Source organism: Pyxicephalus adspersus, chromosome 7, assembly GCF_032062135.1.
Source record: "Pyxicephalus adspersus chromosome 7, UCB_Pads_2.0, whole genome shotgun sequence".
Taxonomy (NCBI): Eukaryota; Metazoa; Chordata; class Amphibia; order Anura; family Pyxicephalidae; genus Pyxicephalus; species Pyxicephalus adspersus.
Window position 1 is genome coordinate 31,628,411 of NC_092864.1, and position 12,458 is coordinate 31,640,868.

Here is a 12,458-nt window from a genome sequence, read left to right on the forward strand (position 1 = left end):
TGGTCAATAGTGTGTGCTACTTTCCCCACCTCTTAGACTGTAAGCTCTTCTTGGCAGGGTCCTCTTCTTCTCGTGTGTCATTGTCTGCCACCTTTAGTTAATGTACAGCCCTGCGTAATATGTTGGTGCTATATAAATACTGTTTAATAATAATAGTAGTAAGGGTGAGTCTAAGCATTTTGGAGCTCCTGGGGTTCTCTTCTAGTTATGTCAGCATGCAGGTTACCTCTATGGTTACCTCTAAAAATGCTTTCATTTATTCTTTGTATAAAATATTACTTTATGGGTGGTTCTCCCCTTAAAGCCCAGCTAAACTTTTATTTTAGATTTGTGCAGAGGGGGAAATTGTTAGAACCGGTCAGATTTGTATGGTTTACTTACTTACTTACTTCCTGCCCCAGTGACAAGTTGTCTCAATGTAAGGCAGTAATGTAATATTTGATACTGATGGGGACAGAGGAACAGATTAACAGGTTTTTATTGCTTTCTGTGTTCTCCTGTTCCATTGACAACTACATCCTCGTATTTTTGTCCCATCGTCACTGGGATAGGAAGTGAGAGGAAATCTTACCTGTGAGCATAGGTTATGTTTTGACTCTTACTTTGAAAATGAAGCATGGTATGGATTTGGACCTTAAGTGTTAAAAACACAGGTATATTAATAGAACTTTTTTATTAATAAAATAATTTGCAATGAATTTGTTGAACCATTGAGAACCTTGCCAGGTAACCTTGTCATATTACACTGTGTGCTGGACGTTCCTATTAAATATCTGTAGGTGGAGCAGGTCCTGGATCTTCAGGAGACATTGAATTAGCTGGTACATTGTGTGCCACTGATGGTGTTCTGAACGAGGAGGTCGGCGTGATCCCCCTGGTAAAGAGAGGGCAAACTCTTAATATTTGTTCCCATAGAGCTCTGGTGTTGACACAGCTGGAAATTGTGCTAAGCCTTTGTCACCTGGGACAGGTAGATTGTCTGCTGTAAACAGAAACAAATGGAGAGTGGTCTCTGCTGCGCTCAGGTATACCCAGAGGGCCATATTTTCTCAGGAGTGTTGATGATTAGTGTTACTAAGCACTAAAAGTAGAATAAAACTAGTGGTGTAACAAAGGGGGAAGGGGGGATATTGGGGTGACATGAAAAAGACTTTTTAGATGCCTGGTGCCGAACACATGGACCTTCTCTATAGGCATTCCACACCACTCTGAGCAGAGTTGACCACCTGTTTGGCACTTTACCGAGTGGCAGAGAAATGCCTAGAGCTAGGACACTCCGTGTTCCTGCACCAAGCACTGAAATTAGGCCAGTATCAGCAGCAAGTGTGATCTTCACCAGACAGTAGAAATATAGCCCCAGCTTAATGTAAATGGGCGTGTGATCTGGTATTTAAACAATGACTTGGGTAAAACTATGCTGACCACCAATATAGGCAGCGTGAGATTAACAGCAGTGCCATTTGTGTCCTGAGGTTCAACGAGACGCAGGTTGAGAATGGCTGATGTAGCCCCTCAGCAACACCAATAATTATAACTCTTTCTAAATATTGACATGCTGAGTCATTTATAAATGTCATGGGGGCTTGAAAATTGCTAGGAGATGATAGTCCTATAACAGAACACTAATTGGGGTGCTCTATTCAAAGTTTTTTAAGACAAAGAGAGGCAGGACAGTAGAAAAGCTTTCTGAGCTGTTTCTTTAGAAACTGCCTAGTGCTCTGGGTATTCTTTGTGACCAGCTGTATTTGAGTTTTGTTCTTGAGCTGGCAGAAGCTGGGGACCTCAGGCTAATTGGTGGACGGATGAGATCTAGGATGTGGCAACTCCTATAAGCCAATCTGATGCTACACAGTCATGTGACATACCTGGGGGTTGCAGGTGGCAAAGCAATGACACGAGGACGTGTTGTGAGCACTACTTCCCCTCGGTTAGCTTCAGCCATAATGTTCTGTAAAGTGTTCTCCAGAATGGACTCTACAAGCTGGCTGAACAGTGGAGCCCTGAAAGACACAATGAAATCCTGTTAAAAAACAGATATAAAGTATCTCCTGTATGATCCTCCACAACTCATCCAGAGTAAATAAAAAAAATTCTGATATTATGAGTCATATTATTTTGATCAGTGGTCAGCATTTTGACTTTACAGCATCAGGCCTTACATTCTCCATAGCTGCGAGGTAACTGATCCAAAACTTCAGCTGCACGGTAACTGGATTTAGACCAACATGGTCATTGAGAGTAAAAACAAACTGTGAGATAAAAGAATAATACAAATAAAAATACCCAGAGGTAATGTAATGTCATTTTTGCTATGTGCGGTCTTAACAGGGGTGTCTACCCGGGTTCGGTTCACCTAAGCTGCATCCGCACCTTGCTGCTCATGACAATCAAATAAAACAAGAAATCTATGAATGTAGAACAAGACATGCTGATTTAGGCTAAGATTTACCACAACTCTATTGTTGCACCTGCTGGCTGACTCAAAGCAATGCAGAGGATAAGACTAAGTAAAAGTCTGAGCAAAAAAAGCATTTAGCAAAACTCTGAATTCCAAACACATCACATTTCTGTGGTTTGACTCTTTAAAGTAAACCTCAAGCATTTCAGAAACCCCAAACTACCTACCCCCAGCCCCCCATAGCTCCCCAATCTTCCTCTTCATTCTTCAGTGATGGGGGACTTGCATTCATAAATGTCCTCAGCCCTGCAATACAATGAGCACACCCTACATGATAGCTTGCCCCCAGGCAGCATTTTAATGAGAGGATAGGCACATAAAATGAAAGTTTTTTTCAACATTCCAAAACCTACAGCTTGAATAAGCAGATCTCACAGCACTCTGCTTTGGGGGTCACATGACAAAACCTAGTAGTTAGGTCCCATGGCTTGCAGCAGGTTTGTGCTGGGTACAGCCAGCGATCACCAGACCCTTCCTTAACATTGGCTCAGGACTGGCAATGGGGCTTATTCTCCCCCGTCCTTGACCTATTTCAATCCCCCCCCCCCACTTCCCAGATAAATACTTACCTTGATTGCTGCAGTTCCACTGTTTCTTTACATCCAGTGGTGCTGACCATACCTGTGCATTACAGACCCATTGACTTCTATGGGAATGTGTTCCCAGGCGATGAGCAATTGACAACAGTCCCATAGAAGTTTTTGCAGCACTTAATATGCAACTATGGAGGGCGTGGGTGAGATTGTTCAAGGTCTTTAACACAGGCAAGCAACTAGCATGTTTTAGAAGTGGGCCACATATCAGCTCCCCTGTGACAGGGTCTCTTTAAGCACATAGATTTGGTGTTTGTGAGCAGAGTAGTTGACACTTAAGATTTTTGCACTGAATATAGAGATTAAAGTTTTTACTATTCCAATGTGTGTTCACTGAGCAGCAAGAGAGAAAGTGCTATAAATATATGACCATGTTCTGTACATAGGTGAAAAAAACATGATGATCCATACAACCTGAACAGACAATTGTGAGCAGTTTGGGGTGTGATGTATCAGTGCCCCCTAGTGATTAATGAGGAGAATAGTGATAGATGTAACCTCTGTGGCTGATTTCACCCTCGTCCCAGATTTATTTTACCTTTTGATTGTTTCTTTTATTTCCTCTTGTCCTAAGCTAGTTTGTTCTGCTTCGCTTTTTCTGTGTTCAGGTGCCAATATTAACTGGGACATGGATGACTTGCATACTTCCTCCACTGCTTCTCCAGTTATGGCAACAGATAACAAATGTTCTGGATTCAGTTCTTCAGCCAATGGGATGCTGGTATTTTCAGGGGAGACTTCCTGGCTGCGAAGTTGGCTGAAGTAAGGCAGAGGATCATTCTTGATCTCTTCCAGTGCTTCATGGAACTGCTTATCGTCCAGGAGATTTCTGCAAGAACAATATTAAAGATGGAAGTAAGATGACACCATACTTGATAATAAACCTAAAACAGCAGGTTATGAAGATTTTATAATCTATATGATAACTGCTATAAAAAATGTTATGTTCAATACATATAACTGACCATCAGTTCCTTATTTCTTCTTTGGTTTTAGGAAATCCAAAAGGTCTGTTAAAGTTATGACATTTTTAAATAAAACCTTTTTATTTTATTACATATTTTATTTTGGTCGCTGTGCTTCCCTGTGCAGCGCAGATCATGGCTGGTGAGGGGGGGGGTCTCATTTCTCCTCTCAAGAACTCTTAGCCCTGGTGCAAGAAATAGGTGGCCTTTTGGGAGGAATTATGCAAATACAAAAATGCATTGATGGGTGGATGTCAGTTTGGAACAGTGTAGACTGCCCTAAGTGATGCCCACATATAATGCGGAGCTTTTATGATTAAAAGACCTGTAATCTAATGAATAAAAGGGGTAGGCTAGGAGCAGTCAGGTTGATAAGGAAAGGACTAGTTAAAGCGTACCTAAACTCAAAGTTTTTACTTTACATTAAAGAGTAGACAACCCTTTTATATGAAGTAAATTTTATTTTTTTTAAGTGCAACACCCTTTTTTTTTTGTTTAAATCACCGTAATCAAGACAGAATGAATGCGCAGAGCCTCCTACCTCACACATCCCATGGGAGAAAAAAATGCCAATCTCAGGCATGAGCAGTGAGATCAGCACTTATTCCCCCCATCTACGTCACCCAATCTCACTCCTGTACAGTGAGAGATCAGGCGACGTACAGAACCCAGGAGAATAGTGAAAAAAATGGAGGCACTCTGCGCTTCTGCTGCTCATGGAGGATACTGGGAGGAGGATACTGGGAGGGTGCAGGAGTAGATAAAAAAAATCTACTGATGGATCAACAGATCTCTGGGGTTAAAGGTAAGTGTGCTTTTTTTATTTTTACTTTTGTTACCGCTTTAAGTTTTTTATAATCAGGGGTTCTGTCAAACCCCAGGTTTCCTCCAGGGATTGCTATTGGCTCCTCAAACTCTGGCTGATCAACCTTCTATTTGATGATGGCAGCATAGTTCTGGGGCCAACACCACTTGCTAAAGCCAGCTGCATGACTCTAAAGATGTTTTAAGAGGTCTATACAGATGTTAGTGTATCCATCACTGTAAGAGGGCATCCTCTCCACTGTATGTTTTTCCAAGTGATCCCCCAAATTTGTTTTTCAGTGGGAATTCCCAGAGGCCTGAATTCTATTTCAAAGTAAAAAGAAAGGTGAGAGAAGGGCTAGGAGAGATTATGCAGGATGTCCCCCAGCCAGGTAATAAGCCAGCCTTCCTGCATTTTCTAATGCACATTGTGAGACGCTTACATTGTGCAGTGAAATCAGAGAAAGCAATTTCAATCCAGGATGGACATTGTAGAACTGTGCAAGACTGAAGAGGAGGCTGGAGTTCAGCTTTCTTTCAGGAGTGATATTCTACCAGATTCAGGGCTTGTATAAAAAGTTGTTTTCCTGCATTTTAAATGTACATTCATCTAAATGGTGTAGTGTAGATGACAGTTTTGGGGCTGCTTTTGACCGGCTTTAGATTGTGAAATGATCAGGTCATATTGCTTGACTACCGTATAGAAATATCTAATCACCAGCCCTACTCTGCTGTCTAGAAGAATTTTGTAAACATCAGGACTGGTTTTACAGAAATTCCCTATTTAGCCGTTTTCTTGAAATTCAGCCTTGACATTTCATAATTGTGTAAGTTTAAGTATGAAAGATGATATTTCAGCTTTTGTCTACGGCTGCACCCAGAATCAAATTGCCATGGCTGTATTTTCCGCTAATACCAAACCGGGACAATGGTTTTGTCATTTCACCTAATAACAGCAGCCATGATGTCTGTAGCCATTTCTTGCATTGGCTTGGTAGGTTTTCCTGGGTGTGTGTCTGGTTCTCCCGTCTCAGGTTGAAGGGCCACAGGGATTGCCTTTTCTATTTTTTTCTTGGGTAACCTATACAATTCATAAAAGAAAAACACAGCATTCTGGTTTACATGTCACAGGCTTGGCATATGTAAAATACAGAGGAAGCAGTGAAAACCTAGAAGACAGTTAAACCAAACCAAGATCAGTATTTTTATACATTTACAAAAACACAAGGATGCAGATTACCTGCATAAAATGCTTGCATTAGTTTACTAGTTTAGGTGTGCACAAGGATATAATCATGTCCCTATTCACTCTTACCCCATTACTTTAATTTTTTCTTCACTTAGGATTCTGTCCCTATACAATTCTTTACTATTCCCACTCTTTGCCAGTTAAATATGTTACCATTTTTCCACCACAACCCAGCCCTCATCGTACATTTTAAGACATTGGGTCTAATTCATTAAGGCTCTCCAAGGCTGGAGAGGATACACTTTCATCAGTGAACCTGGGTGATCCAGAAAACCTGGAATGGATCTGGTCCAGGATTAAAAACATTTTCTGATGAATAGGAAATAGCTTTTAGGAAATACATTCCAGGTTTGGTGGATCACCCAGGTTCACTGATGAAAGTGTATTCTCTCCAGCCTTGGAGAGCTTTAATAAATCACGCCCATTATATACATTAAAAAAAGCATTTATAAACTTAACTGTAAACTGGAAGAAAGGCATAATTTTTTAAAGCTGTCCAAGACTGGAGAAGCAAGACTATCATAGGTGGACCTGGGTGATCCAGCAAACCTGGAATGGGTCTGATGAATGATTAAAACAATTTTTCAACAAATAGCAAATTACTTTTAAGAAATCCATTCCATTGCTGGCTCATCTAGATTCACCCATGAAAGTCTATTTTCTCCAGTCTTGGAGAGTTTTAATAATCAGGCGCTTTAGGGTAAATCACCCCAGTGGGGCTTTCATTTCAAAAGGGGCCTTGCAGTGCCACCTTGTAGTTAACATTAGGTTTTGGCTTTATATTTTCTCGAATAGTTGATAATTTTTCACACAGTTGATCTGCTCAGCTCTTTTGTACTCCACAAGTTTAAATTCTGCTGCACTGTTGTGTGCTGCTTTCCCACCTATTAAGTTGTACGTTCTTTGGGGTAGGGTCCTCTCCTGTGTCATTGCTTGTATCTGTCTGTCATTTGCAGCCCCTATTTAATGTACAGCACAGTGTAATATATTGGCGCTATATAAATATTGTTTATTAATAGTAATATATCGGCAAATGAAGCTTTTTTTATGGAATTTATTGGATTAAGGTTAAAAGAAAGGACTGTTTTTATATACCTTTTCGAACATGAATTTGACAGTTTCATTTAAGGGCTCCTATAATTAACTGCATTTGAAATATACAAAATATAATTTTGTTAACATTTAAAGTAATGTTTTGAGTCTGTTTGGTGACTATGTAGGTTTTGCTGTAGTTCCATGCAGCTAAACATTGGAAGCAAACTGAAGCTAAACAGCAGGGAAGCAAACTGAAGGAGAATCTGTGGAGATGGGAAACTAGGAATTAACCTTTTGTTGTGCCCTGTGTGGATAAAGCACAGGTTCACTTTAGGAATACATTTACAAGAAAACCTATTCTCCAGAATATTAGAGTTTTGAGCATGTCACCTGTATTTAAGGATTACCATCAGTAACCAAGCAAAACAGAAATTCATAATATCATAAGCTCTTCAATACACTGATAGCCATCAGAGAAACAAAACCGGGTGATATAGGAGGAAATGACCTATTAGCATTGCTTGTCTGACTCTAGTCAGTTCCTTGTGAAAAATATATTTCCCATAGACATTGCTGGTAACCAGAACTCTGACAAACACTACAATTAGTGGTATAAAAGCATTTATTTAAGTATTGCCCTATTCAGGTTTAACAATGGAGCTGCAACAGCTAGTTTAATTACTGATATTATTCTGCATAATGCAGACTGCAGAGAAATAGGTTATTACTATATTATTATGTATGGGAAATAGTAGGAAAGGAGGAGAATGTTCTAGAAGTTCTAGAATTTGCACAATTACTACAATAAAAAGTAATTTTTACAATACTACAATAAGTAAATGTAAGGTTAAGCAACTTGCAGATATAAAACAATGCTAATCAATGCAGCTCTGTATTTATTAATATATTCCTACATGTACAGGATTTTATTTTTTTTATTGTAAGCAGTACCTGAATTTTTTGCAATTTGTTTGCAGTCCCTGCACAGCAGAACTCAGGCTAGGGAAGGGATAAACAGCTTAAAGAGCCATAATTACAGATGAGCATGCTAATATATGGAAACGGCAAGGAGAAAAGACAGGTTAGGAAAGGGAGGGAAGAATGGACAAAACTAGTTCCTTAACTGAAGAAGAAAACAATCAGGCTTCTCCTCTGCCACACAAGGCTGTGTAAATTTCAGAAATGGATCGATAGAAGTTCAAATTGTGTGGCAAGTAACACACCTCTCATATATATGTATTTTATCTGTATATTTATATTTACTCCGGAGTTCTGCTTTAAAGCTCAAGACACTGTCACTGTCATTATATTTGTTTATTTCCTATTAATTTCCTACTGTGACAGCTTTGGACATTTCAGGATTGGCCACTAGATGGCAGAATGATTCATTGTTTTAATAGGAACTGCGAGAGAGATAGGACCATCTGTCAGCAAATTTCAGAGGAATTCACTGGGGGAATAGTTTATAAATACCCCCTTATATTTTTTTTAAGGATAAAGCCCTCCCCAAGACTATGGAGATATAATGTTTATTTTGTCCAGCAAATGGTTTCCACACACATTCTAGGCCCTCAAATTTCATTATTTACAGCACAGAATCATTGCTAGCCATTGGTCTTTTCTTGTGCTTGATGATGTCTGATAGGAGTTGTAAGACCAATTGGAGACGGGAACAGAAAGTCTTTGTAGGACCAGTCACAGCAAAAATAACAATTATCTATTAAGTTTGACTAAATTAACTCACCGCTGCTGGAAATGACGTTGAAAGTCGTTCTCAAACTGGTTCAGAAAATCCAGTGTGTGGTGGGATCTGCCCGTCACTGACAGGTGTAGCTGGATGGGTAGAGGTGGCTCAGGACGAACCCGCAAATTTTGATCCTCCTTTTGTGCCCGGCGGCTCTCCCTATCTCGGCTGACCGGTGCTCGGGCATAATCACCATTCCTAATAGGTGGTAGGGTCTGATGACAAAAAAGTGTTACATATTTCAGTATACAATACCAACTTTCATCTTTTTTCATTACTTTGACTTTGCTGAATTCAGTACAATATTTCTGACTGGTTGCTATATGTTACTGGACTTGGGAATACTCATGAAAAGGTGATCTCCAAGTTTTACCTTCAGTCTTACACAGTTGTGCAGGCTCCTTTTCTATACTGAAATGGTTTATTATGACTTCAGTGCATGCTGTGAGCTTCTCATAATGTGCATTAGAAGCTGCAACATGTCAAATAGAGTACACTTTGTTTTCTGGCTTCGACTTTCATTTTTTCAATCATGGGGGCTAAGCATCACATTCAGGAAGCTACAGGTAACCCTTCCCATTGGCCATGACTTTCCTGCAATGCATAGACAGGTACTGAGAACTAGTGATTAGGCCAATGGGTGTCAAATGAAGACTGTAGTAAAAAGGGTTTGCTAATTTCTTGGGCATACTGATGAGGAGGCCTCCAGTCCATATTCTCCTTCCTATTGTTTGCTACTTCCCCCTTCTCTTAGATTGTAAGTTCTTCTGGGCAGGGTTCTCTTCTCCTCCTTTGTCGGTGTTTGTATTTGCTACCACTATTTAACGTACAGTGCTGTGTAATATGTTGGTGCTTTATAAATTCTGTTTATATATATTATTATTATTTTTAATAGGGAAGCAGGAGGAACCAAGTTTAAAGGAGGAATAAAAGCTTTAAACTGTCCCTGCCTCTGCTTGTGACTGGAGTGTAGTAAATGCAGCTGAATGATAAGCTTATCCCTCTGTCTCTCTGCTCTCTTCTCCTTTAAATATGTTCCTTACAATACAATATTTTTGGCTCCTTGTGCTGATTTCATGGGCAGACATACCAATAAACGGAAAGCAAAGCTGACAAGCACATATGAGTGTAAGCTGTGACAGGCACACTAGATGTAATGTACACAGTCACTGATAACCTGGGAAGAGGCTGAAGTTGGTAACCATAAAAATAGAAATGCATGGTGTTTTTCACCATGTGACTGCCACCGGTTAAGAAAGTCTCACAATGAGCCAATAAGAAATGAACAATAAATAACATTTGTAATTAAATGTCTGTTATAGATGTTGTGCAGATTACGAGTTGGGCTCGTAATACCTCGCTCACCTTGTATCTTCTGATGTCAGTCAGCTGGTGTTTATCTTGGTTTCTTCTAGAACCGCCAGAACTCAGGCAGCTCTAAGGACACAACAAAATGTTGACACAATAAGGTCTCCCGAACTGGACACAGTATTTCAAGTTAGGTGTACCTAAAGATCTATATACTGAAGTTACTATCTCATTCTTCCTACTGGTAATAGGAGAATCAGGACCTCCTTACTCCTGCTGATGATCCCTCTAGTAATGCACACCAGAATTCTATCTATATAGATACTCAGGCCTTTCTTTGGCTTACTGGCAATTCATCCAGTAGAACATCAAATAATTTGATCCATATAGAAGAATTAGGGCCCTATGCTGGTGCTCACTCCAGTGATAGACCCCACATTTATGTCTATATAGGGGAATCAACATCTATTTCCTCCTGCTGATGAGATCCAGAGTTCTTTCTATAAAATGCAACGAGGACCTCCTTCCTCCCTGCTGGTGATCCCTTCTATTGATACACCCCATTATTCAATCTCTATAGGGTGAATAAGACCTCCTTCTATTGTTCCCTCTAGTGATGGATCCCGGAACTCTACTCACCTCCACACTGCCTGGCCACAGTATCAACTCATTTTGCAATCATCTATTTTATGGCTGCAAAAGTACTTTTTCCAACAGCTTTAATAATCAACTGTATACATACTGCTGTTGCAATTAATTAGGGATCATTTAAAGCTTGCTGCACAATTAAAGACACCAAAAACCATGTTAATTCACCTTTATGGTAATTCCAACATATTTCACCAATATTGCTCTGGGGGTGCAAATAATTCGGAAAATACAAACATTCAATATTGCTCTTCCTTAACAATAAGTAAACCTACCGTCTGAAACCTCTTTACAGAAGCAGGTTCGTTAATTGTAAATTCTACCGTCTGACGCTCCTCTTCTTCCTCCCAGTCTCTGACAGCCCGTTCATACTCCGCAAGGGCCTTCTCCATAAAGATCTAGTTCATAAAGGTAAAGCTTTGTATTCACTTGGTAATTGAACATTATGCTCACAGGCATAATAAGTAAACAGCAACCAATCAGAATTAATCTATTTAGTGATCTTGGAACAGTAGGCTGAATCTGATTGATTGCTTCAGCTTAGAGCACTGTATACATTATCATTGCACCTCATTACTGAATAAGCAAAACTGCTTTAGTCCTCACCTCGCACACCAGCTCCAAAGCATAGAACGATGCCTGTTCTCCAGAAAGAAGGGTGACCACTACACTAATGCTCTGACCTGGTTTCACAGTGCCTGAAAGGGGGGATACCTGAAGAACCTAAAAGCAAACACTGATATGGTTAGTGTTTAATGTATAAGCATAGAAAGACAAAGCTGCATGTAATATCCAGAGAGATGTAAAGTATCCGTTAATCTGTTAACCTGCACTGCACCAATGAGAGGCAGAATGACTGTAATAATACACCAGCATGTTTAATTTATTGTTATTTATAATGTTTGGTATGTTAAACATTATTTCCTACAGTTTTATGTTGGTTTACAAATTGAACATTATTTATGATAGGGTATTTTGGGACTGGGTTTTACTGTCTGTACAATCTTGCTGCCAGATGACGTGATGGCATGTAGTTTAGATAGCAGCCAGAGAGGTGGGCTGAAATTGGATAGAAAAAGTGAGCAGGTTTGATTTCCCCTCTCCAGAAGGGATGCTGTGATTGGTCAGAAGAAGAGAATGTCCCCCACCGTCTTTTTGAATGCTTTGTGGGTGTGCTGTGTTGGTATGTCAACTGCTTCCTAGATCCAGAACCAGAACAATCTGTGAAATGAAATTGATGGCAGGAATGGAGATGTTTCTGGGCTGCAGGAGGCTGTGTTTGTTAGGATGGAAGGAGGTGTGGGGTGGCCCGAGGTAACACAACCACTTATTAGACGCTATTTACACTATTACCCTTAAATTCTTATGTGGCTTTTTTAAGCTGATTAGAGTTCCTTACAGTTTTTGTTTTACCACTGCTGAGAATAGAAGATTTGAGAGAAGAATGTCTTTTTAACAGGAAAACAAATTGTCTTTAAATGTGCCAAGCAGGAATAAACTTTATGTTGCCTCTGCCTGTGGACCCGGTCAAGTCAGCAAGTTGTCTGACTGTCTGCACATACTGGATTTCAGGAAGTCTGTCTTTTACATAAAGTGACATTTGTGACAAAATAATGAGCACTACAGACAGTTCTTCATTTACCTCAATTACTGA

The 12,458-nt window shown here is 39.9% G+C and overlaps 1 protein-coding gene across 1 annotated transcript in view; it reads right to left on the minus strand.

The window, feature by feature from the left end:
* Positions 1 to 658: 658 nt before the first annotated feature.
* CFAP65 (cilia and flagella associated protein 65) overlaps positions 659 to 12,458 on the minus strand; it is a 31,036-nt gene continuing 19,236 nt past the window's right edge. Inside the window, exons 26-33 of the mRNA XM_072418016.1 lie at positions 11,411 to 11,527; positions 11,080 to 11,202; positions 10,214 to 10,285; positions 8,849 to 9,063; positions 5,767 to 5,901; positions 3,590 to 3,880; positions 1,866 to 2,000; positions 659 to 874 (exon numbers count right to left, since the gene is read on the minus strand). Of these exons, the coding sequence (XP_072274117.1) occupies positions 766 to 874; positions 1,866 to 2,000; positions 3,590 to 3,880; positions 5,767 to 5,901; positions 8,849 to 9,063; positions 10,214 to 10,285; positions 11,080 to 11,202; positions 11,411 to 11,527 (1,197 nt within the window). The 3' untranslated portion in view covers positions 659 to 765. The remainder of the gene's footprint in view (positions 875 to 1,865; positions 2,001 to 3,589; positions 3,881 to 5,766; positions 5,902 to 8,848; positions 9,064 to 10,213; positions 10,286 to 11,079; positions 11,203 to 11,410; positions 11,528 to 12,458) is intronic.